General features: G+C 32.3%; 1 protein-coding gene across 3 annotated transcripts; it reads left to right on the forward strand.

Annotated features, from left to right (window-relative positions):
• Positions 1-377: 377 nt before the first annotated feature.
• On the forward strand, positions 378-25,459 carry LOC107842374 (probable LRR receptor-like serine/threonine-protein kinase At1g53430). Of its 3 annotated transcripts, XM_016686178.2 has the most exons (25): positions 378-524; positions 620-775; positions 17,152-17,329; positions 18,041-18,112; positions 18,872-18,940; positions 19,036-19,107; positions 19,200-19,271; positions 19,589-19,660; positions 19,733-19,804; positions 19,938-20,009; positions 20,188-20,259; positions 20,359-20,427; positions 21,093-21,161; positions 21,261-21,326; positions 21,524-21,583; positions 21,698-21,745; positions 21,845-21,894; positions 22,132-22,499; positions 22,718-22,913; positions 22,994-23,137; positions 23,540-23,658; positions 23,860-24,070; positions 24,156-24,393; positions 24,544-24,694; positions 24,849-25,459. In XM_016686178.2, the coding sequence occupies exons 2-25, from the start codon at positions 676-678 to the stop codon at positions 25,260-25,262; spliced, it is 3,054 nt and encodes a 1,017-aa protein (XP_016541664.1). In that variant the 5' UTR covers positions 378-524; positions 620-675; the 3' UTR covers positions 25,263-25,459. The 3 variants fall into 3 exon arrangements, with proteins under 3 accessions (XP_016541664.1, XP_016541666.1, XP_016541665.1); XM_016686179.2 differs by lacking the exons at positions 378-524; positions 620-775 and adding an exon at positions 7,991-11,640; XM_016686180.2 differs by lacking the exons at positions 378-524; positions 17,152-17,329 and having other exon boundaries at positions 639-775.
• Positions 25,460-27,297: the final 1,838 nt, after the last annotated feature.

A 27,297-nucleotide genomic window follows, 5' to 3' on the forward strand; every position in this document is an offset into this window, starting at 1 on the left:
ACTTTTGCTTATTTGGTAAGAATGTATAGAAAGTTGAGACAATTTTGATAGTTTTTACAACTTAAAAGATTTTTATATTTATAAAAAAATATAGTACAACATAACAAGTCCAAATTGCATATCCAAACAAAACTTTAATTTCATCTCATAATTTCATCTCACCTGGTAAACGGGTCCTTAAGGTAGAGAAGAGAGAGATTGTGCCCGGCAGAATTTGATAAATATTTGACAGGGATCAAAATGTGCACTTTTAAGTTTTAACAAACCTAAAGGACCAAAATTTCTCAAATAATAACCAAGGAATTATTTTGAAACTACCTCCAAATATAAGGACCATTTTTGTAATATTCTCTACCTAAAACTCCTTCCTAATTTTCCCCATTATTATTATCTCTAAATTATTATCTCATCACTCATCTCCCTTTCTCCCCATTCCCGCCTTCATCTCAAGGCTTTAACATCTAACCACCTTTGGTTGACCCTATCAGACAAAATCAATACAATTTACAAACTCTTAGTTTATGGTTAGTATTTCTTCTCTTCTTATATATTCGTTGAATTCCCTATTTCATAATTAAATACAATATCTATCGTCTAATGTATCTTCCTTTTTATACAGCATTTTTTATTTTTATTATTAGAGGCTAAAACAACAACAAAGAGAAGTTCAATTCAATGGATACTTATGTGATCAGATTTTGTGCTTTATTCCTCCTTGTATCTTTGCTTTCTCCCTTTGGATCTGTCGACGCCCAACTTTTGCCTGAAGATGAAGGTAGTTACCATTTTCTTTCTTTTATTTTTTTACGCTCTCTGCTAGAGAAAATACTACTCCCTCCGTTCATTTAAATAGTTTGAATTGTTAATTATTGTGTCTTATAGTACATATTATGTTGTTTCAAATATATAAATTTTATATTAAAAATTTGAACAAATTGATATCCGAATTCGTGGTCAAACCAGAACTATTTGAGTTTTGAAATTCGAATTGTGTCACCTAAATTAGTGATGTGGAAGTATTTATTTTTGTTTTCTCTCCTCTTATCTATAACCACATTCCTTTTTCTCTTTTTTGATTTCATCTCTTAGGTATTTGATTCCAATTTTGTTTGATAAAATTATTTTTTGAGATAATAACTATTAACTGAGTGATTATACGAGAAACTAGCTAAGCATTGATGTGTAACTTTCTTTGCTAAATCTGATTTTCCCCCTTGTTCCTCGGTGTTCTTCGTCTGCTTATTGTGTTTCCATTTTTTTGTCCTTACTTTTGCAATCTGAAAGGTACGACTGTTCCTTCCCATTTTCCTGTTCCAGATTGCTTCGTAGACGTAGCATCCGTGTCAGCTTTTTCTTTTCTTACCGATTCCTATTAATTAATTAATTAATTAAACACCTAATACTCCCGCCATTTCTTTTAATTATTCTCCTTATTTTTTGTGAATTGATTTAACTAAGTTTTAAAATTAAATTTTTGATATTTAAAAACTACATAAAAACTAATATAAGTTATATATATATTTTTAATATGATTAAGAAATACGTCTTAAAATGTTGGTCAAAATTCGTATAATTTGACTTAAAAAAAAAGCAATTAAAAAAATGGATAGAGTAATTGAATTTTTCTTTTTAGTTTCATCTGCTTTTGCTACTATCGCGGTGTGCTAATGTGAAATTATTTCTCCTATGATCTTTGGTAAAATTATTAGGTGCATGATTATCTTCTCGAAAATCAATTTTATTGTTGACTGATGATACTCTCTGGCAAGGCAACCTTACATATTTGTTTGTTTGTGTTGATTGATTTTTTAACATTATTAATTAATAATTAATAGGTTAACATCAAAGATAGTACTTAATAAAGTAGTCTTCTGTTATGAAAAGAAGTTCCTATCTAAATACTTGTTTCTTTCAATTATTGATCTTTTTATGAGTGTAAGTTTTGTGGACAATGAACTTGAAATCTTTTTTTATACTTTTAAGTTAAACTGGCCTAATCAACATCCTACTTTCTGCCTAATGGCATATTTGATCAAGCTTAATTTTTTCTAGATGTTTATTTTTTTTATAAGTGCTTGTTTTAAAAAATTGAGATGTTTGATCATGCTTATGAAAGAAATAGGGAGTAGTATAAATAGTTTTTCATTAGCTAAGCAGAAGAGCTTTTTTCAAAAAATATTTTCAATAAATTATATTTAAAAACAGTCTTAAAATTTTGGCCAAATACTTATTTCTGATCAAAAAATATTTTTAAAATTTATTGACGAAACACAAACTGCTTCTCGCCCAATAGAATAATGTCCTTATACAATTTCTTAAAATGCATTATAAGTATATATCTTAGTCTTTTAATTAAAGGAATGTTACTCTCTCCATCCTAAATTATCCGTTTCAAATTCCTAATTTGATTTTTCATTTTTTTTTTTATATTTTATCTTTTGCATTAATTATCTTTTCTTCAAATTAAAATATAAATATTATTTAATAGAAATATTATAATAAATTAATTATATTTATTAATTATTTTTCTTAATTAATACATATCTCAATTTAAAATGAATAATTTAAGAAGGAGGAAATAACCTCTATTTTATGGAATTGATGGCCGCGTTGAATGTCTACTTTGAGAAAGCCAATCACATGTTGCATTTTTAAAATTAATTTGATCTGGACTGCTCTGACTATTCAATGCCAATCACATGTTGCTTTTAACAAGTTGTTTGTTGATTTTGGTAATCATTAATGCAATTTACTGCTCTCATCCTCACCGGCCATCCCCTACAAAATTTACTGCTACTCCCACAGTTCATCTTTATTTGTTGGCGAAATGGTCAACTAAAGCGGTATAATCCGTATTTATACGGATTTATAGTGTAAACTCTTTTACTCACCTTTTTATTAATTAAACTATTAAACTCAACAAAATATAATATTTTTTTTTTTTATGGCTATTCCACATCATTTTTAATGCATATAGAAAATTACATACTTAAAAAAATAATTAAATCAAATAAACACCTCAAATCAGCCGGCCTCTCATCTTCTTCACCCCCCACACTACTACTCTGCCTCTCATCCACACCCTGCCTCTCATCTTCTTCAAACCCACCCACCTCCCAACCAACCCCGCGTCATCTTCTTCACATCTACCATCATTAGATCCCTTCTCCCTCTCCATTTCTTTTTTTTTTTTTCGATTTCTTTTGCTGTGAAATCATGAAAATTGAGGAAGAAATTATAAAAATTTTCAAACGGAAAAAATATATGGTGTTTTTTGATGTTTGTAGTTTTATCTGATTGTGGAATGGACTCTTGAATTTTTTTTTGTGATTTTACTTTGATGTTTCTTTAATTTAGCTTTAAAGAGTAACGATTTTTTCTTTTAAATTTGATGAATTAGATCTTAGTTTCTAATTGAAGCACAATATTAATGAGCTGGTGAAGACGAGTTGGTGTTGGGTGGGGTGATTGGTGAAGAAGAAAAACAAGGACGATAGGGTGAAACAGATGAACAATAAGCTGCGTAGGTTTTGAGGGGTGAGGGTGCGGAGTAGGTGCGTGGGGGGCGCTGTAGGCAGTAGCTTCATCGGAAAATTATATTATTTTTATATGATTAAAAAAAATTTATATATAAATAACAGAGGTTAAACCTCTTTTAACTAGTCTATATATGTACTATTAAATCTGCTCACTGAAAATCCTGGATGTATCCCTGCTGTAGGAGACTGTGTAGGCTGCGTGGGGGAGGGGGCTGGAGGAGAAGGTAGGGGTTAAGAACTTTTTCCTTTTTAAAAATTTAAGAGTATTTGTTTTTTTAATACTTTTAATATTATTTTATAGAAATATACTGTTTCACTTGCTTTCAAACGAGTCGTGCTATAGCCAACTCAATCATTTTAATGCCACATAAGGTCGATCAATGAGAAGAGCTATAGCCAACTCAATCATTTTAATGCCACATAAGGTCGATCAATGAGAAGAGGGATATAAAATATGAGTTTTACTGAGTTTAGCGTAGAGTCGGACATAAAATATCAAAAATCGATTTACCGAATCGAATAAAAAATTTTGATAATTGGTATTCGATAATTCAATATTTGAATGATATTTGGGTGTAAAATTTCAACATTTCGATATTCGATATTGAGTTTGCTACAAAATATTAATACCATTTGGTATTCGGTGTTTACCGAATATCGAATTATATATATGTGTGTGTTTAATCAACCCAATAGACACTAGTATTAGTCATTCCAAAGAATTTCTTTGACTTTGGTAATATATTTGTAACAAACAACAAAAAGAATACAAAAACTCTATTAAAAATACCTTTAAAGTTTAAACGTACATTTGTACATCTCCAATTTTAATAAGGTATTATCAAATATCGTATCAAACCAAAATTTAATTTATCAATTATCGAACTGATATTTATAAGTATGATATGTGGTATCTACATTTAAATACCGATTATCGAATTACAAAATTCAAACTTTAAAAATATCGAATCGAATATCCCCTAGTTTAGGGATTTAGTTGAAAAATGGTAAGTAGAAGTGTTCACAATATAAATTCATACAAGTACAAAGTTTCAGTTGATCATTTTGCCTTTATCTGTTCAAGTCTATCATTACTTATTTAGTATATAAAAATAATTTTTCAGCTTTATTTTTAAAAAATTAAATATAATTTATTATATATATATATATATATATATATATATTTTATTTTTATATTAAATATTATTTATTATTTAATATTTAAATAATTTGTAGTTAGTAAGAATATAGTAAAATTATTTTTTTATTTAATGTTAGGGATGTATTAAGTAAAAAATGAATAATTAAAAATGAATTGAGATCAAAAGGAGTATAAACAATAAAATGATTGAACCTCACCCCAACCACTAGAAAAAGTTGTTTTACTAGCTAAATATGTATCAAGGTCATTTGATCCACTTTTACTGAAATAATTATTAATTGAGACACGTTTAAAAAGAGAGAAGTTTAAAAGAGGTAGAAGTTCTATATATTTTAGAGGCGAAATGATCTGGTGAATCCTTGTACTCATTTTTGTTTGTAAAGTGAACAATTCTATTTAGCCCTTTGTCATTTGAATTCTTCAACCCATTAAAATCAAACATTTTAAACTTTTCTTATGCATATGTGACATTAAATTACTAAGTTGGCAAAACACGTATTTACACGCATTTTTTAAGCGTGTGATTCAGTATTTTTAATTTAAAAATATTTTTAAAAGTTAAAAAATAATAAATTTTAAAACAAAATTTAAAAAAGGGTTTAAATTCCAGTACCCTCCCCCATCCCCAATCCCGCTTCGCCCTTCCCCCTTCCAGCATCTCCCTAGTCAAAATTGAATCGTCGTTGTTGAAGATTTTGATTTTATAATATAAATTACGAGATTTTATAATTTTGAATCGTAATTTTATGATATATAAATTCTAATTTATATTATAAATTGATTAAGTTATATTAATAGGATATAGTTGTTATTTAAAATTTTAAATAATGATGAGATGAATTTTATTTTAAAAATAAAATTTTAATTTATTATTTTATTTAATATTATTGATTAATAATCCAACAAATTAATTAATAAAAATATCATGATAGTCATTGATTTATGTGATGTGGATATGACATGATCTTTTTCTAAAGAGAGTGCGCCACACACATAGTTAGAAGGTTTCAAAATGTTGGATTTTGATGGATTGAAGGGTTCACATGATAAAAAGCTAAGTAGAAGTGTTCACTTTATAAATGGGAACAAGTACAAGGGTTCATAAGACCATTTCGCCTATTCTCGATGGAAGTAGGAAAAATAAGTTTTATACTACCTCTGTTTCATTTCATGTGTCATCATTTTCTTTTTTATTCGTCCCAAAAAGAACGTCAATAACTATTTAAACACTCTATTTCATTTTTATCATTATTAATTCTACTTATAAAGCCTCACTTAATTAAAAATAATAAAAATATATTATTTTAATAAAGAATAATTTAATAAAAATATTAAATTTTTATTTATTTTTTAAACTTTATATTTGATTAAATTATGATATATAAAATAAAATGGAGGGAGTATATGAAATTTTACACTTATTGTTTCCTCAAGTTCCTAATATTTCTTGATTTTATGTAGGAAATCCTATAGTATTGTCAGGCTTTTAGCAATGATGATGTGACACCGAGATGGGTGAAAGAAATTTTGAAATTGAGTCTAGGAAACGTAGAAATGCTTGATAAAAAGTGTTTTTTCATTTTAAGTGCCCTGCAACGTGATTCTAACGCCTCGTTTGACAATGAAAATTATAATTTTTTGAAGTTGAAAGTGAAATTGAAGTTGAAATTAGAGTTGAAGTTATTTTTAAAATTTTGTGAGTAAGGTATGAGTGAAAAAAGTGAAAACAAGGAAAACTTGTTTTCACTTTTTCAAGTACAATTCCGAAATTATATTTGAAATTCTCATGGACAAATACCATAATTTTTACTAAAATAAAATAATTTTTGAAAAAAAATAAAAAATTACTCGTGGCCAAACGGCTGCTAAGTTACTCCCTCAGTTCTCTTTTACTTAGCATATTTATTAAAAAAAAAACTAATAACATGATTATTTTATCATAATATCTCTATTAAATGATGTTTACATTATGTATTAAATTTAATTTGGAGAAAAATAATTAATGATAAGAATAAAATAGAAAAAATAAAGTTATCTTTTTTTTATATGTCAAAAATGACAAGTAAAAGAAGAAATTCATAGTATCCCCATTAAATTATATTTACATTATGTTTTGAATTTAATTTAGAAAAAAAAATAATTAATGATAAAGATAAAATAAGAAAAAAGAAGTCTTTTTTTGATATATCAAAAATAGTAAAAATAGATATTCATAAATTAGTGATTAATAAAAACGAACGGAGAAAATAGTTTAGCCATTCACGTCAATTAAATACCATATGATTATAAAAAAAAAATATGTTATTGTTTATTAATCTAGGGACAAACTTATCCTATTGGATATTACTTTCGGGCCAAACACTTGTGCTCTTAAACTTGATATAATCTTTTACTTGATGACAATGTTCATCATAAACACCTGAATCAGCCATTAATTGTGTTATTTTAGCACTTTTTACTAATAAGGCAAAGTGAAAGTAGAATTAACAACCTTATTTTAGCTCATTTTTATTTTAGTTTTATTTTCTTTTTTTCCATTTTCAGCCACCATTTTTGTAGGCTAAAGCTCCTTCAATATTGAAATACATCCGATAGTGTCACGACCTAACGAAAAGATTCCAACATGAGAGATTTTCCAATTAAATATGTTCTTCCTCCTCTTTAGTTTGATTTAAAAAAATGACACTAATTTGAAGAAAAAAGGCAATTTTTTGAAAAGTTGGGGAAAAGTAAGAAGTGAAATTATACTAGTGGAGCAAACTTCTTTATTTTGAAAACTTTTAGTTATAATAACAAACAAAAAAAAGTCAATTTTAGATGAAGAAATTTAAAGAAAGATAGATATGAACAATTTCTTTACTTTTTAACAGAAATTTGAAGAAAAAAAAAACTTGAAAATGAGTTTTTTACAAGGAAATGTGAGAGTTTAAACGTATGGTGAAGTAGGCGAATGGTGCGGGTGGGTGTTTTTGCAAAATCAAGGTGTATGGCGGATCGAAGAGGATGACGGTCGGAGGGGTTTGAGGGGGGTGGGGGTTAAGGTGCCTATGCAAATAATTTTTTAAAATGGTCAAACTTTATTCATTATTTTGGGAAAATACCGAGTTGCAGTTTGCATCCTAATGTGTTTTTTTTTTTAATTTACATCCTATTCTATTTTTTTTTTTTATAATTTACACCCTAATTTTTTTATTTTCTTACAAAACAGTAAAACCACTCTTTTAATAATTTTTCATGAGGGCAAAATAGGAATAACAATAATAATAATTTTATATTTTGAGAAAGATCTCCAAACAAAAAAACAAGCAGCTACTACAATTAAATAAATTTTATTGACGGATACAGATGATTTAAGTATAAAAAATCCACAATCAAATATGAGAATGGTAACTTCATAATCATATGCATTTGCTTCTAGAAATTGCTGTGTATAAATGCAAATGCATGTGAAACTTACTCTTTTAAGTCACTTGAAAGTACAAATTGAAACTTCCTAAATATTAAACCACCAAGTCTACCCACTGAAAAATATACAATCTCAGACAAACTTCAATACACTTCTTATAAATTTGAACTAATAGAAAGAAAGCTGAAGGTAAAAAGAGTTCAACCACGAGACACAAATTTGGGCATTGATGGAAAATAAAGAATTTTTAAGCGTCTAAAACATAAAAAGAGTGTTCACAACTGATGTAGAATTAGCTAGTTTAAGAATCAACATTGTCAAATTTATCCACATAAAAATATCTTAGAAGAATGGATATGAGTTGTTATTATGTGTGCTCGATGAGAACTTGCATGTTGAGGAAGCTCGAAATATCATCAATTCCTTTAATCCATTCGACATTAGGACCAAACTTGACTTGACTATTCAAATCCAGGGTAACATGCACTCCAAGGCCATCGACCACAGGTATAGGATAAATCAAGTGCTTGAAAGGGGATTTAGTGTTTGAAAGTGTGAAGTAGCAACCACGAGCATATTTAGAAGCAGGAATAATACTGTCGGGTAGACCTTTAATTCGTTTTGCAATGGCTGGAGCACTTAGGCCTGCAGAATTAACTACAAGCTTTGGAATAATAATTAGTTTAGAGTCTAATTCAGTCTTCCCATTCCAGTTTGCAAGGGCATTGCTCCCAGAAACAACAATAACAACACACCTAGTGAATTCCCACCTAGTGGGGTCTGGAATGGTAAAATGTAGCAGTCCATACCGCTACCTCCGAAGAAGTAGAGAGGATGTTTCCAATAGACCCTGGCTCAAGACTTAACTAGACAAAAAGCACCACTTAAAATATAAATCACACATTTCGATGGAAAGTAAAGCATTAAAACTTCAGATATATTCTCTAAAACTATGTTGAAGTCTAAGAACACTCCAAGTTGGGTTTTCTCCAAAAAAAAAAAATAAAAAATTGAAAGTTGGGATTAACGACAAATGCTAAAGAAGAAAAAACACACCATTCCAGAAATCTTTAATAAAACACTTTTGATGAGGAAATTTATTAACCAAACATTATAGAAACAAAATTAATGTTGAACAATTAAGATATATTTGTAATACCTTATAGTTTTAATTAATGAAGTGCTAAAACATTTCAGTAATGAGCGTATCACATTCTAGATCCAGCATGACAACACATGACCTGACCTTGGCCACTGTCTCAAGGATCATCACCCTCTTATTATATGATATTCTGGACTTGTCATTTAAATTCTTTAAGGATGATACAATTAACTGAAAGACATTAATTTAAATTTGATTTCCTTCAATATGACCACCAATAACAGCAGTATTGTAAGAGAAAGTTGTCCCTTGATTTTCAGCTTCGCCCTAAACCCATGTTATGGTCATAGTCCTGTCAATATTACATCAATGATTCTAAAAGGTAAAAAAAAATATTTGTAGAGCAATTCTTTCCCTCCAACACAGAAAGATGCTTGCGATAAAATTTGAAAGTTAAAGCTCATGCGAGGAGCCTCCTTGCAGTTACTCCTCTATAATTTCAAGAAAAGAGATCTACACGTGTTGGACAAAGAGTTTGCATTGAAGTGAGAAAAGATAAAAATGAATATTGCCAAGTCAGCTATCGCTAGTTTGCGTAGTATTGTACATTTAATATCACTGGAGCATATGCGCTGATATGCATAGAAATGTAAATCAAGGTTTTTAAAATTGAATCCTGGGTGAACTCAAAGTTTAGCACTCAAAATGTAGCACTAGAGTGTTCTTGAACTTGACTTGAAATTCAAACATCACATAAATGTACTCTAATCAAGCTTAAGACAACTTGTTTCTCCATGCTGCATCCGATTGTATTTCCAGTTGTAGATCTACAGGGTGGTAGTCCGTCCGGCCTTGCTGTATGGAGCGGAGTGTTGGCCAGTTAAGAACTCCCACATCCAAAAAATGAAGGTGGCAGAAATGCGGATGTTGCGCTGGATGTGTGGACTGACTAGAGGGGATAGAGTTCGGAATGAGACTATCCGGGAGAAGGTTGGTGTGACTTCAGTGGAGTGCAAGATGCGGGAAGCACGATTGAGATGGTTCGGACACGTGAAGAGGAGGGACATGGATGCCCCGGTCCGTAGGTGTGAGAGGCTAGCGTTGGATGGTTTTAGGCGGGGTAGGGGTAGACCGAAGAAGTACTGGGGTGAGGTGATTAGGCGGGACATGGAACAGTTACAGCTCACCGAGGACATGACCCTAGATAGGAAGATCTGGAAGACGCGAATTACGGCAGAGGATTAGGGCCAGTTTGGATCGCTAGTGTAGGGAATTACTTGGTGGGGGTTTTATTCCTGTTATGATTCCGTGTTCCGTGTTCCATGTTTTATTACGAATCTGTGTGCTTTCCTCTGCTTTCCTCTGTTTTATAATATTTATGGGTGCCGTATTTATGTTATGTAATCTGCTTCTGTGCTTTACTATGTGTTTGTGTGGTATCTCGTGCCTTGAGCCGGGGGTCTTTCGGAAACAGCCTTTCTACTTCATCAGAGGTAGAGGTATGGACTGCGTACATCTTACCCCCCAGATCCCACTAGGTGGGAATACACTGGGTTTGTTGTTGTTATTGTTGTTGAGATGTAAAGAGGAAGAGAATAACCAGTCCACTAGAACTCAACTTTCACCACCAAAGCATAAGAGACACCATTATTTTCTCCTCTTCTAGATAGCAGGGAATACTTGGTTGTATCAAAATTCAAACTTCCCGTTTATGTTCACTCAGTAATTATCCTCCATTGTCCTTCTTGGCTGCAAATAAAAATAACGCAAACAACTGTAATTGCCTCTCACTACATTAAATCGCTAATATTTAAGGTTCTATACTTACGTTGAGCTTGGAAGGTTCATTTGTATGGCCAAATCAGTAAGTGGACTCAAAATGATTTTTCTTACTTAAAACAGAATTGATTTGTATCATTTTTGGACCAATCTTGAGATGTTTGAGTAGCATGAAATGAAGTAGTTGAATCCTGAGAATCACTATTCTTCTTGCAAGTTGTTTTATTGTGACCAGTTTGCAAACACTTGCTACACCTTCCTAACTTTCCTTTCTTACTCAATTTGGTAACATCTATGGTTACACCATGCGTTTCACTTGATGCAGACTGTTTTTTCTTTCTCTATTTTCTGTTTTTTCATCTCAACTGCTTTTCTCTTGGAGGCTTCAATTTCATCTGGTTCTTTTCTTCTATTTTTGTCCAATTTACCTTTCTTCGGCTCATAGTTAGGAGGGTCAACGGGAAGTAGGCCAGTTGGTTCCCACATATCAGGTCCATCCATTGGAGCAATCACCGGTTCATAAATTCTCATTTGAGTAGCCTTGTTGTAACAATCATTTGTGAAATTTTCCGGATTCCCTCTAACATGGAAGATGCAGCTCACTGCATGCGAGCATGGAATTCCTATAAGGTCCCATCCCCTGCAAGAACAGGTTCTTCCATTCAAGTCAAGACTAAACTGCTCACCGTACATAGTTTGTACTTGAAATAACAATTGTCCAGCCCTAGTAGGAATTGATGCAGCTGCCTGTTCTTTCTTTTCTTCTACTAGTTTCCGTATTCGAGGGCATAAAGTTCATGTTATAGTAAAAAATTGTTAAATTTCATGTTGAATATTTTGAATTTTAGATAAGTTACACTAACATTACCTTTGTATTTGAGCACAACCTCCCTCTTCTGATTCATTCTGTTCATCAGGTATATTCGAATTCCTTCAAGCAATCCAAGTATAGTTTCTCCCTTGCTTTTAAAATTGGTTTCAACCCATTGAATGACTCACAAAGATTATTCAAAAGCATATCACACTTTCTTGTTGTTCTAAAATGTGACTTGCTCCAGAATTTTGGTGGTTTATCGTTGAACCAATTTCTAGCTTCTTCGTCCTCCTTTTCAAGCATGTCCATTTCATATAAATACTTGCTTACATAAGTTTCCCTAGCAGCTTTCCAGACTCTTGTCTTCAATGCTAAACCTTTATGCACTTTCTTAAAATTATTGTACAGATGTCTTACACAATGGGTGTGTTTGGTATGATGGAAAATGTTTTCTTATTTTTCCTTGTTTGGTTGTACTAAAACATTGGGAAAATGTTTTACAAAATGACTTATTTTTCTCTATTTGAGGGAAAATGACAGATGTGCATTTTATGCCTCCACCCCCACCCCTCTTCCCCTACCCCAACAACACTCAAATTCACATTACCCAAAAACATTTTTCACTGTGCTTTTCTCCAATTTGTCACTGCTTGAAATAAAAAATATTGAAGTTCGAATTTTTTCTTGTTTCCAATGTTCGTTGAATGTATTGTTATTTTCATGTGCATAGAGGAAGACTTACCTATGTTACTTTTGCTAATTGCATATTCCATTTTTTCATCGTTGTGGCTTGTTTCACAAGGTTGAATAAGCTCGTAGTTCAATTGTATTTCTATTGATTGTGGTATCTTGAAATTGTCCTGATAAAATGTTGAAAAGTGTCTCCTATGTTTGCTAATTAGTAATTGCTTAAAATTTAGTGACTTGTAATATCTTAATACTCATATTGATATTATTTGCTATGCTTAAATTAGTTCAGGCTGTGATATACTAGTTAACAGTTAGTAGTATTTTCTAAAAAATATTTTTTCACTCATCAACCAAACACTAGAAAATATATTTCTGAAAAATATTTCCTACTCACCAATCAAACATCATAAAATATTTTCCGGAAAAGATTTTTCACTCACTAACCAAACATGACAAGATAAGTAGAAAACCAACTTATTTTTCAAGGAAACATTTTCCATGGAAAATATTTTCCATCATACCAAACACACCCAATGTCTGTGCTTAACTTGAGGAATAGTCTCGTAAATAGCTCCTTCCAAACCTTACAAAAGTGAAAAATAGGGAAATATATTTAATTTTTGATAATTGAACAACAACATACCTAGTATATTTCACAAAGTGCAGTCCGAAGAGGTTAGAATGTAAAGTTCAGAGCCTAAACTATCATTTTTTTTAACGACCCTGCTTAGACTTGATAGAAATATGTAGAAAATTGTTGGTCTCCAGGCGACTTGAAAGTTGCTGGTTACCAAGCAACTTCCAAGTCTACCAAGCAACACTTTCTATGTTGCTGAATCTGCTATGTTATCTAAACACATAGCTTATAAGTTAGAAGGATCTCCAAACGTGAACTAATCCTAAATTTTGTTTGTGTTCTGCTAGAATGTTTCCGCATTTGAAAAATAAGATGGAGGCCAAATATATGGTTACATTTTGCAAGCTTTGTTCTTTTGACTTGATAGTGTTTTTCCAAAAATGAATTGTTAGACCAAAACAGAAAAAAATATGGTCATTTCTTGTAGGTCGTGCAACCATCAAAAACATGAAGTTGCTTGATAATCAGTGACTTAGAAGTTGATTGGTAACCAGAAACTCTCAAGTCGTCCACAGACCAGCGACATTCTGCACATCGTCATCCTAGCAGGGTCATTAAAAGGAAAAGTTGAAGTCGCTCAACTACGCGCATTTTGTCTGATTTGGTTTCTTTACAAAAGTAATGGCAAAATAACGGACAATAGTAGAAATATGATTATCACCAAATAATACCACTAACAATCTACCCTAAATCATAAACAATACCCGAAAACTTCAAGAACAGGATACTACCCGGCGATTAGAATATAATAATATAACTGAAGAAGAATCTTGCCTTTGCTTGTCTGTAATAAGGCATATGTTATCATGATTTCTAATTTGCAAGTTATCTACCAGCAAATTCAAAAACCACTTCCAATTATGCTTGTCTTCAACATCAACTACAACGTAGGCTATAGGGAACATTCCATTATCAGCATCTATCCCAATTGCTTTCAAAAGTTGACAACCATATGGACCTTTAAGAAAGCACCCATCCCAATAAGTGGCCTACAACCTGCCTTCCAACCTCTTTTGCAGGGCTCAAGACATATGTAAATTCTTTCAAAAATAAGTTTACCATCTTCTTCTTTAGGTGTTGTTTTCAACAATATAGTCGATCCGGGATTCTTCTTCTTGAGTTCTGCACAGTAGTCCTCTAATTTTGCATATTGTTCTTTGTAGCGACCTTCAATCATCTCTTTAGCTATTCTCTTTGCTCTGTATGCTTGACTCACTGAAATTTCAACATTCATCTCTTCATGTATTTTCTCCATAAAATCACCTATCGATATATCTGGATGTTTTCTTAAATAATGTAGGTATTTTTGGGCAATCATTCTAGATTTCACATTTTTGTTGACATAAACAAACAAACAATTCTCAGAATGTTTCTCAACCAAAGTCTTTATCATGATGGTAGGGTCATCTGGTGCCTTTCTTGAGGCATATATACGCCATGGACATCCATCAGAACACTTTGCAGAAATTTTACCAGATTCATTCTTCTTCAAGGAGATTTCTCTATTATTTTTAACAGAGTAAGCTCTCAAAGCAACTCTAAACTCTGTTGCATTAATGAATGTCATTCCCAAGCTAAATGTTGGATTAGTCATGTCTATATCTGCCCTAAATGCAATATTCTCAACCTGATCATCATCACTATTAGCATTCCCCATGTCCTTTGATTCATCATTTTCAGAAGAAATATTACTATTCTCAGCTTCTGAACATGAGTCCTCCAGTAGCAACTCTGCAAAATTGGTGTTCTTAGATTCTTCCATCACTTTATCATTCTTTCTCTATTTTCCTCTATTTTGCACTATCTTTTAGATTTCTCTTCTCTATCACTTGCACAGTTGCCTCATCCTTTTCAATATTGTCCCATGCACGAAGCCATTCGCTGTCTGAATCCATCTCCAAACAATTGAACTCTTCTTCACTTTCATTCATATGATATTCATCATTTTCAAAATGCTATAATTCTTGCTCGATATCATTATTTTGATCCCCATCATGTTCTCCTCTTTTCAAATCAATGTCATTTAAGTTAATATTTGTTGTTGCAGATTTGAAAAAATTATTACCTACGCCATCTTCAAATGCATTCAAATCCGCTTGCATATTGTCAGCCCTTGTAATATATACTTCAGCGTCCCTATTAGCTGGAAGAGTGTTTATCATTAAATCACAAAAAAACATCAGTCAAACATTGAATATAACCAATACCAATGCCTGTAATAGGTAATTTGAAGTGCCAATCAAGAACTTTGTTGTAGCCTAATTTTGTTGTTCCAATCAAATTCAAGGTTTGCAATGACCATTTACACGGATCACACTTGTCAATATAATCTATCTTGCCTCCCAAATAAATTCTCTCCGGTGCATCTAAAAATTCACCTCCATGGTGAATTCTCAGTGTAAAAAAATTCTTGTCTTTATCTGTTACAATGACATAAAAAAAAAATTTAGTAAACAAATTCTTGTAAAATACAATCAAACTAACAAATTCAAAATTTCTAGTGTCTGCAGTAACATTTTGATACCAACATCAATGTAATCAATTCATTCTGTACAAAATAATTTGAATTGTTTGATGTTTCCGCATATATAAGAATCTTTCTTTCTAGTTTATTACTCTTATTATTTACACCGAGGTAAACTGATCTGTTACCTCATATGAAAATAAAAAGAGGAGAGAAATAGATAAAAGTTGTTATACAAATATAAAAATAAAAGATACAGAGAGAAGGGCAAGAAACATATCATCCTAAATTTCTTACCTTTCAATTTCTCCTTCTTTAGTCGATCTTACAATTTCTTTTTATTTTCATCCATTGAATATTTACTCGTTTTCTAATTTATCTTCAACAAAATATGAATTTCTGCTTTGTTTACGGTTGGAGAGTTTAACCTAGTTACTGATGAAAAAGTGAATGGCGGGAAGGATTTATTTCGTCTAACCTCCAACATTAAAAATTAAATAAATTTATTTTTTTGTAAGGAAATAAATTTATTGTTTTGTAAGGAAATAAAGAGATTTAGGTGTAAATTGTAAAAAAAAATAGGATAGAGTGTAAGTTAAAAAATGAATACATATTAGGGTGCAAAATGCTACCGACCCGAAAATGCCACATGTCATCACTTAATTGGTCACGTGTCGTGTATTTTGGCTTATATTTTTCTCTTTAATTGTTTGTGTTGTGTAATGACATGAAAAATTAAAATGAGATGACTTGATTTGAATGGTCAGTCAATCACGTACGAAATGTGTATTAATCACGCGTTGGATGTTTTGAAAAGTTGGTGCGAAAGTGCCAAAATGACAGTTGGTGGGTGGTTTAGGTATTTAAAATGAACAACGTTCACTTTAGGTGTCAAAATGAAAATTCGTACCAAGTTTAGAAATCTGGCGATGTGTTTGACCTTATTTTTAAGACTATCGATATTGTTTAATTTGTTATTCCAAGGGCAAACTTATCCTATTGTACATTCTCACTCCGTTCCATTTTATGTGTTGTCATTTCTTTTTTGATCCGTTAAAAAAAGAATGTCATCTTTTTGGCATCATTCTCATTTTATTCTTAGTTTATTTCACTTATTAAGAAAAGACAACTAAAAAGTAAATAATAAAATAACTTTAAGAGGGACAATTTTATAAACTTTACAAAATCATCACTTATTTGTTAAACTCATAAAATGGGACGGAGGGACTATCCATTCCATCTCCTAGCACAAAATAATATTACCAATTACCAATATGATGCATTATGTGTAAACTGATAATATTACCAATGGCCAATCTGATGCATTATGTGAAATTAGCTATCAGTTTCCTCGCTAATCTGTCATTGAAGTGCTTGTAGCCAATAAAATATTTTGATAATTCGTTGCTGATCCATCACTAATAGAAGTAGTGAATGATTTTTCCGTTTAGCTACAAAATTTATTGTTCACTAATATGAGACTAAATACTAATAATATTATACTTGTATATGATTTCTCAGTTATAATTGTGATATAATTTTAACTTTGATGTGACAGTAAATGTTCTGAAATTAATATCATCGAAACTTGAGAACAAAATTTGGAATGTCAGCCGAGACTCTTGCACAAAGGGGAGGAGTTTTAACTGGATAGACCCTACTTATGATAAAGTTATCAGCAATGTAACATGTGACTGCTCATTCAATAGAAGCTTAGTTTGCCATGTTGTAACAATGTAAGCACTTCTTTTATCTGTAGAACTTCACATTTTACTCTTAATGAGAAACTTTTACAGCCAAACAAATGATATGAAATGTTGACTACTATAAACTTGAAAAGTCTTTTGGCGATACAAATACCATAGCATATGATCACAAGTTTCAAAAATTTTCCCTCATTTCTTGAATTTCATGCATATTTTAGCACATGAACTGGAATGGAAGGAGTAATCATGATAGGTCCTTGTTCTTTTTCTTTGAAGTATCTTTTGCATCTGTAAATGATTACCTCAGAGGGAACTGTTGAAAGATATTTTGATTGCACTTATTACTGGCAGAAACTTGACGTTACCATTGTGGCTGAAGCAACAAGGTGTGAAGAGGGTAAAAATTTATCCACATCAAGTGTTTACACAATTACACTAAACGAATAAATCATGATATTTTTATCATTTAACCATGCTTATTTAATATAATTTTTTTTAATTAAATCACTTAGCTATGATAAGTTATTAGTTTGATAGAATCGCTCGATGCGGGTGCTAGTAAAGAGAGTGCAGGAACAATGTCTGGTGATTTATGTCCGTTGAGTCTTGATTTATGTCCGTTGAGTCTTAGATCTACAAAGTGAATGTATATTTTAAATGCTATTTTGTCCTAACTGAACTCCTCTACCAATAGGTGTTAAGAAATTCTTTTGATTTTTTCTGCTTTTTTTGTTGATACAGCCAATTGAAGGGTCTTAATATGACAGGAATTCTGCCTCCAGAATTTTCAGAGCTTACTCATCTGCGAGAATTGTGAGTATCAGTTAAATAGAGATACACACAGGATATTTCTCATTTGTTTTTGTAAATATCAAAATTCTACCAGGACGTTAAAGCAAGCTGTGTTGCTCGGACTCTCCAAAATACTGCCGCATCCATGTCCGATCCTTTAAAAATTAGCAGTACTTTTGAAGAGTCTGAGGAACATAGGAAAAAAGTCATTTAGCTCTCGATGATTTAAGCAAACATGTAGAGAGTGCCATGCAATATGAAAGAATGAAATTTCACCTGCATATAATTGCTAAAAATAGAATATTTCTGAACATTAATTGACTTGGTTAATTCTCTGAATAGCATATACTCTTGGAATTTTCGTGAACTTACCTGTCACAAACTAAAGAATGAAATTTCACCTACATATAATTGCTAAAAATAGAATATTTCTGAACAGTAATTGACTTGGTTAATTCTCTGAACAACATATACTCATGGAATTTTTGTGAACTTACCTTAACAAACTATCAAACGGGGCCTTTCTATTACTTGTTTACCTCTGATACTATCAAACGGGGCCTTTCTATTACTTGTTTACCTCTGATTACAGAAACTTGAATGTGTTTTATTCAATTGTTGTTTATAAATCATAACAGTAACGAGTTATGTTTGTTGCTTTATATGAAACAAAGTCTATTGAATTGTGTAAACGATATACTTAAAAATTGTGAAATCTAAAAGTGTAACACAAATCATAGCATGCAAAATTGGAGGCTCAATCAATTTTTGAATTTTCAGAGATCTGTCTCGCAATTTCTTAAATGGATCAATTCCCTCAAGCTATGGCCAGCTCCGGGTCACTATTTTGTAAGTTCTTTTCCGTTTAATCTTTTAAAAGATTTTCAGCAAAGAAGTTTCTTCTTTTTGTCTTTTGACATTTTGTTCAAACTCATTATATATAGATCACTCTTGGGTAACCGTATCAGTGGGACGATTCCCAAGGAGTTAGGTGACATTGACACACTGGAGCAACTGTAAGTTGAAGACGTTGCATACTTCCTTTAATTTTCTTCATACTCTTGGTGTATCTTATTGGATGTCACATTGATGAATTGGATATTTTCAGAAATTTGGAAAATAATCTACTTGAAGGAGCTCTTCCTCCAAACCTTGGTAGTTTGAGTCGCCTGGCAAAAATGTAAGACATAGTAACCAGATGTTCGTTTGTCTAATATTTACTTATTGTAACTTCTGTTCCAAATAATTTGGCCACTTTTCGCTTTCCGATATTCAAATTAAAATGTATTTGTCACTATTTTATTTTTGAAGAAAACTGTAACGTAGTTCTTTTTTATAGTGTCTGGCGAGTTTTAATATAAAGAAAGAGTTAATCGGGTCCAATTTAGCTCCAAAAGTTGATTATATTGCCTCAACATAAGCAAAAAGTGCCAATCAAATCGGGACAAATTGTGTTACTTTTTAGTTATCATGGTTAATTGATGGATCATTTTGCAGGTTCCTTTCTGCCAATAATCTCACAGGAACTATACCTGAGAGCTTCAGCAATCTTGAGAACATGACAGACTTGTAAGCAAGAAAATGTTCCAAGAACATTTGATTTTAGTGCTTCAATCTTTTAACTCTTTCGTCTGTTTGCAGTAGGATAGATGGGACTATGATATCTGGAACCATACCAGATTTTATCGGCAGTTGGACCAAAATGGATAGATTGTAAGTATGCATCTGATAGTTGTAAATATTGATGCAATTTTCTTCTCCCCGGAGGATTCTAAACTTTTTTAAAAAGCAAAAATATGGTAGCATACATAGTTTGTAATTGCAGTTATCATGAAACATTTTGCAGAGACATTCAAGGAACATTAATGGAGGGACCTATTCCTCCTACAATATCCCAGTTGAAAAACATAACCGAGTTGTAAGTACACACTTCTCTAGTACTATCTGCTTTTACAGTCAATTAGCTGTTAAATTCACTTTCAAACTCCCTTTTCTTCTACTATAACAGAAAGAATAAATTAAAAGAGAAAATCTCTTAACGAAATTGAAGGATATAGGGCTATAGCATAAGTTCTCATGTGCATTGTTATTGTCAGGAGAATATCTGATTTGAGTGGAAAACCAATGCAATTCCCAAATCTTGAAGGCTTGATGAATATGAAAAGGCTGTGAGTAACTTATGCTTGTTGTTGGAAATTTAGCTATTTACATCTATTCATCATAATTTCTTATGTGCACCGTTCTACAATTTGACTTTAATGATGCAGGACTTTGAGAAATTGCTCAATTTTTGGTCCAATTCCGAGATATATAGGGGCCATGCCTTTGAAACTTTTGTAAGTTTGTCTTCTTTTTATTATTATTCTTTTTTAACTCTTTTATTGGAAACTCTTTTTCTAGCAAGTGCTGTGTTTTGGCTCTTTCATATTTTAGTTTATCAAGAGTGCTAGAATATAGAGGTCCTGGTGAGATGTATTCACGGATGGACATAGATTTTGATGATTCCCAGCGATGATACTTGAATAACAAATATTCTTGTGTTAGACTACCTTTCTAATTGTGAACAGGGCTGCCAAGTGTAACATTAGAGTTGGAGGTTGTTATACAGGATTTGTTGATTTTTCCAGTTAGAACAAATAAGATCCTTTCTATATTCATAAGAAGTATTCAACTGAAAATGTCAAGTCCCCTCCAAGGTAGTACCAATTATTTAACAACTGGTGCTAGCGAAAGTTGAGCTAACGGGATGCAGTTTTTTTCTAGTTTGTCATCTCCTCTTTCTGCAACAAATTGTATACAACCATCAAAATTCGTAAACGTTTAATTTGCTTATAATACAAGCCCGGAATCATCCTTCATTGTATAAATGGAAATTCTTCTCTATATTAATCTCATCCTTGTCACAGATTTTCACTCATTTTTGGGGTGCCAAATTGGTTTGCTTTGCTATCTGCTTTGATGCTAATCCTGCCTGCTTCTGATAAGAGTGATTTATTTGCAGGGACCTAAGCAACAACATGTTGAATTTTACAATCCCAGATACATTTCAGCAGTTGGATTTTGATTACATGTAAAACCTTTACAATTCGAAGCTCAAGTCTTGTACATGTTTTTTTCTCTCAAAGTTTTCGTTTGGTTATAACAAGCAATAGTTTTATCTGTGATGTAGGTTTCTTGGTAACAACACATTAAGCGGAGAAATTCCCAGATGGATGTTTAGCAGTAGAGAGAACATGTTGGTATTTGCTCAATTTGTTCCATTTTCCTCATCTTAGTTTTGTTATTCATAGTTAGCCATGAATAATACCTTGTAACATGCCAGACTTCAAAGTTAACAGTTTTTTCCCCAAAAATTTTTGTTTGCTGCAAGGATGCATTAACAAGAATATGGTGTCTTCTAAGTTCATGACAACTATAATCTTTTTTATGCAGTGATATATCATACAACAATTTCTCACAAACATCTGCTTCAGGATGCCAGCCCTCTAACTTGTAAGTGTTATTCTTCTTTGTTTGGGAACCCACATTCATGTATCATTGCTTTTTTAATTAGTGAAAATTTTGGTCCTTTAACTACTTAACTTACAAACCTTCTTTCTTTAACAGAAACTTAGCTTCCACCTATTCAGGCACATTGAACAATTTCAACAACACGTAAGTCCTAAATGTTGTCTTATGCTTCAGGTGCTAGTTTGTTTGATGCTTTCTGTCTATTGTCTATAATTGCGTGGCTTAATCTATCCGAAATTGTAGGGATGCCTGGTGTTCCAAGAAACCCCTCATTTGTCCCACAGAAGCGAAATGTAAGAGTTACAGCCTATTGACCTTATTTTTTATACTCAAAATTTCTTAACTTGGCCCTCGAGAGGGCCTGAAGTAGCAGTTTGGCACAGGACCTCAGGGGTTATGGCTGGATCTTTTACCACTGAACTAACTCTTGGAGTGGCAGCCTGTGGATTTTTAAGACAAAAGCATAACTTTGGAGTTGAGAGAGAATTTTACAACCCTTCCTCATATTACGTTCTTTATGTCATTTGCAGATCATTCCCTATTCATAAACTGCGGAGGAACTAGAACTAAATTTGGTGGAAATGATTATGAGGAGGACTTGTCCAATGGTGGTCCATCATATTTCTTTTCGTCCTCCGATAAATGGGCTTTCAGCAGTTCAGGAGTGTACGTGGGTCTTTCAGCTGCCAATTATATTGCAACAAATATATTTAAACTGGATGTGTCTGGTGCTGACTTTTACAAGACAGCACGCCTTGCCCCTAATTCTCTCAAATATTATGGGCTTTGCCTACGAGCTGGTAGCTACAAAGTGCGACTTCACTTTGCGGAAATAATGTTTTCTAATGACTCAACATATAGCAGCCTTGGAAGGCGGATATTTGATGTAGCAATACAAGTATGTTTGTGACCTAACTTCTTCTGTAAATAATAAATACATAACTTATATGTTGACTTACTCAGTTATATCATATATGATTTGGTAATTTTCTTGATTACGATAGAAAGTTCTTGAATGTTGATATACTGAGCTCTGATATGACTGGCAACTTTCTGACTTAATTTTGAAGGTACCAATTTGTTGGAGATAATGTGGTATATTGACTTCTTACACAGGGAAATGTAGTTTTGAAGGATTTCAACATCATGGAGCATGCCAACGGTGTTGGAAAAGGCATTTTCAAGGACTTTGACGATATTTTTGTTAGTGGTACTCTGGAGATTCATTTGTATTGGACCGGGAAGGGGACTAATGCTATTCCAGACAGAGGTGTATATGGACCATTGATTTCAGCTATCACGGTTACACCAAGTAAGTATATCTCTGCCTGTATACTTTTCACTTATCTTCCCACAATCTTGTCTTAATAAAATACTGCTTTATTCTTGCAGACTATGATATTAATACAGGCCGCGGGTTACCTGTTGGAGCTGTTATTGGCATTGTACTCGCTTCAATTGCTGTGGTTCTGATAGTTTTATTTGCTCTGTGGAAGAAAGGCATTTTTGGAGGGAAAAATAATGAAGAAGAATTAGGTATACATACCTCAAAAGAATTTATTCAACCGCTACATGCTTAGACAAACATAGATGATGAATTGATACAAGGACAAAATCTTCCTATTCCTTTGTATGGGTGAAATTATTTGATAATGTGGCAATACTTCGGTTGGGATAATCAGAATTGTCTACGAGATTGCTAGCCACGATATGCTAATAATAATCTTCATGTAGTTGACCAGCATTGAGATGATGATTGTTCTGGTGGTAGATCGACATCATGACATATCATAAATAGTGGGCACAGAACAAAATACTCACGACTGTTTGAACTGTCTTTGTCATATGGATGTTCTTTTGAAAAAAGTGTTGTCCATCATACAGATGTTTTAGAAGATACATATTTACTGACATTTGCAATATTCTTCTTGTTTACAGAACTCAGAGCCCTCGATTTACAAACAGGTCATTTTAGACTTAGACAAATTAAAGCTGCTACAAATAACTTTGATCCTGCCAACAAAATAGGTGAAGGAGGGTTTGGACCAGTTTACAAGGTATCAGATCTCCATCTCTCTATCTGCCTCTATCTGTACTGATTTTGCATAAGGACTGCTTGCAGTTCTGTGTTGATACTTCCTACTGGTTATCCTTGACGTAATGTGTATAACAAAATATAGTAGTAGAAGTTAAGTAATCCATATCTACATTCTTCAGTCTGTAATATGATCTTGGTGAATTAATCTTGCTGTCTGTAGGGTGTACTCGCTGATGGTGCTGTCATAGCTGTTAAGCAGCTCTCTTCCAAGTCGAAGCAAGGAAATCGTGAATTTGTCAATGAGATAGGCATGATTTCAGCTCTACAACACCCAAACCTTGTCAAGCTTTATGGTTGTTGTATAGAAGGGAACCAGTTATTGGTGATATATGAATACATGGAAAATAACTGTCTTGCTCGAGCTCTCTTTGGTAATGATTTGCAACATTAGTTTTAAATTCAATAATCATGCAGTAATCATTTATGCTTTACATTCCTCTAATTCTCTTTTCGTAGGCCGTGATGACCAGAGATTGAACCTAGACTGGGCAACCAGAAAAAGGATATGCTCAGGAATAGCAAGAGGGTTAGCTTACCTTCATGAAGAATCAAGATTGAAAATAGTCCACAGAGATATAAAGTGCACTAATGTTCTTCTTGATAAGGATCTGAATGCTAAGATTTCAGATTTTGGGTTGGCTAAATTAGATGAAGAAGAAAACACACATATTAGCACCCGAATTGCTGGAACAGTGTGAGCCTTCTTATCATCACCTGTCTTTATACTATCTAGATATTAGCATGTAATGAGAGAGTAACAGTTCTATGCTTTTTGAATTTGTTCTACATCAACAGTAACAGGGTCAGTCTGAAGTATCTTATGTTTCTTTTTCCATTTTTGAAGAGGTTATATGGCTCCCGAGTATGCAATGAGAGGCTACTTGACAGATAAAGCCGATGTCTATAGCTTTGGAGTTGTTGCATTAGAAATTGTCAGCGGAAAAAGCAACACAAACTACAGGCCAAAAGAGGAATTTGTTTACCTTCTTGACTGGGTAAACTCTTTTTTACACAACCATCTTTCCTACATACTACTATCTTTAACGACTGCTGCAACATCATGTATCATTGCAGATGCATTTTTCGTGTTTTTTTTCTCCAATTTCATCTTGCTACAGATACCAATTTTTGTTTCTCCTGGGAGTGCAGGCTTACGTCCTACAAGAACAGGGAAATCTCTTAGAACTAGTGGATCCACGTCTCGGTTCAAAATACTCCAAAAAAGAGGCAGTGCGGATGATTAATATAGCTCTAGTGTGCACCAATCCTTCTCCTACTCTTAGACCATCCATGTCCTCTGTCGTGAGTATGCTCGAAGGAAAACTTCCGGTGCAAGCACCAATAATCAAGCGTACCACATCAGATGACGAAATGAGATTCAAATCATTTGAGAAGCTTTCAAATGACAGTCAAACAACACAGGTTTCAACATACTCTCAAGACAGTCAAGTGCAAAGTACGAATGCACCTTGGAGCGATTCCTCAGTCCATAGTAAAGAGGAAAATGGTACTTCCACAAGCAGGCTTCTTCCAGATCTTTATAATGTAAACCTACTTGATTGAGAATTTTACAAGTAGCTTTTGATTTCCATCATGTAATTATCTAACAGTATTTTTTCAATAGTTCAAATACTTTTTGCTATACTCCAGTTGCAACTCAATTTTGCACTCTGATATTCTAGAATTGATAAATTACTTTTTATTATACATTTGAACTAAGTACTGAAACTATGATTGTAAATAATTAATTTTTTGTCAGATATACAGTTTATGATGTTCTTGCAAGATGTGAATTTAGCTAAAATCCTTACTAATTCTTCCTCAAATTAAATTCCACACGGGAAAACTTTATCATAGAGCAGCTCAGTAGAAAAAAGATAGTATATTTTTCTGCCAGTTTATTATTTCTTCTCTTTCTTGACTTTCAATTTGATATACTAGTTAGTATACAATGTTATAGTAAAATGCTATCCAAATTCTACAGTGCAGACATCAATTTTCAGAAGCCATCAAAAGTTCTCCCAATACATTTTAGATTCTTCTTTCGAAAAAATACCACAAAAGAAATTTATGCCTTCTAATGCAACTGATTTCTGAAAGTTACGTATTACAAACTTTTTATTGTGTTTAATCTGGATTGACCAAGTTATGCATGAGTTATTTTCTATATTCATCATTTAGCATTGTAATAGAATGGTAAGTAGAAGTCTTGAATTTGAACCTTTACGAACGATAGAATTGCGTTTGTGTAAGCATAAAGTTTTGCAATGCGAATGCGTGACATCGCGTTAATTTTGTCCTAATATATAGTGGTATTGTGAGAAGAGTTTGTTTTGGCCTTTTATGTATATTATTATTTGGTCATTTTATTACCTGCTGTAAAGTTCCTACATTTCTTTTTCTCAATGTTATATGTATGGAACGAAAAAGTATTGAAAAATGATCTCCAGTTATCAATCGTTTAACGTTCCGTTTCGTTATTATGGATAAGTCTAGTTATCAAAATTTAAGTTAAGCTTTTTCTCAAATTGGGAATTGGGTAAAAAATTCTTGAGTTTTGGTTAAAGATTGCTAATTTACTCTTGCATGTTGAGAACTCACCATTGTAATCATAAAATTAGTAGGATAAAATGAAATTATGGTAGAAAAATCCTAGAATGGAGAGAATGATCATAAATTAAGCCTTGAAATTCAGAAATAGATTATAATCCTTGATATTGTAGGTCATTTGGTTGATTATGTGTTATATTTAGGAATGACAATGGAACAGATGCGGGTTGAGTTTGACTTAGCCTGCAAAAATTTTAACTTGCCCCACCCCACCCCCACACCCACTCCGCATGACGTTTTTTGTGATTTCAACTTGTCCCGCTCGCCAAAACCCGCCATACCCCGCCCGCAAAGTATTTGTTTACTCTTTACGGATCCACTTTTCACTACTCTTATTACTTATATATAGCAGTTCACTGTTCATGTGAGTTAATATATTTGGGAAAATAATTTTTTTTGTAGCATAAATTAAAATTGTAAATTGAGTCTTGTATTTAAGGGAGTATATCTTGAGCGAAATCTTTTACATGATCAAATAAACTTAAGATAAAATTACTTTAACCTATTTTTATTTATGCCATTTGCTGGCAAAATTTACGTAATACGATTAAATCATCACACAAGATAATTCAGAAATTTGCATCTTTGCAAAATTAAGAAAAGAGACATAAATTCAAATTGTAATTCTCTAACTACGGAAAGCGCGGATGCATACGCAATTTTGTTTTTAATTAAATTAAAATAGGGAGGAAAACAACAGCAACAAGGTAAAATTGGATTCCGATTTATTAAAACTAATAATAACTCAAAAAAGGAAATCTCATCTTGTTACACAATTAGTTAACTATATATGTAAAATATTAAGAATCTATCAATATATCAATTTGATTTTGGTTATGGAAAATTTACTTTAGCTATTGATAACTATTAACTAATTCTATACTGGTAGACAATTTTAAAATGCAAAGCTGTAAAAGGATCAAATTTTCTCAAATGGGTATTCCTAGTTCCAGACGTGTGAAATTAATATTCCCTCCGTTTAAAAACG

This window comes from Capsicum annuum, chromosome 9, assembly GCF_002878395.1.
Source record: "Capsicum annuum cultivar UCD-10X-F1 chromosome 9, UCD10Xv1.1, whole genome shotgun sequence".
Taxonomy (NCBI): domain Eukaryota; kingdom Viridiplantae; phylum Streptophyta; class Magnoliopsida; order Solanales; family Solanaceae; genus Capsicum; species Capsicum annuum.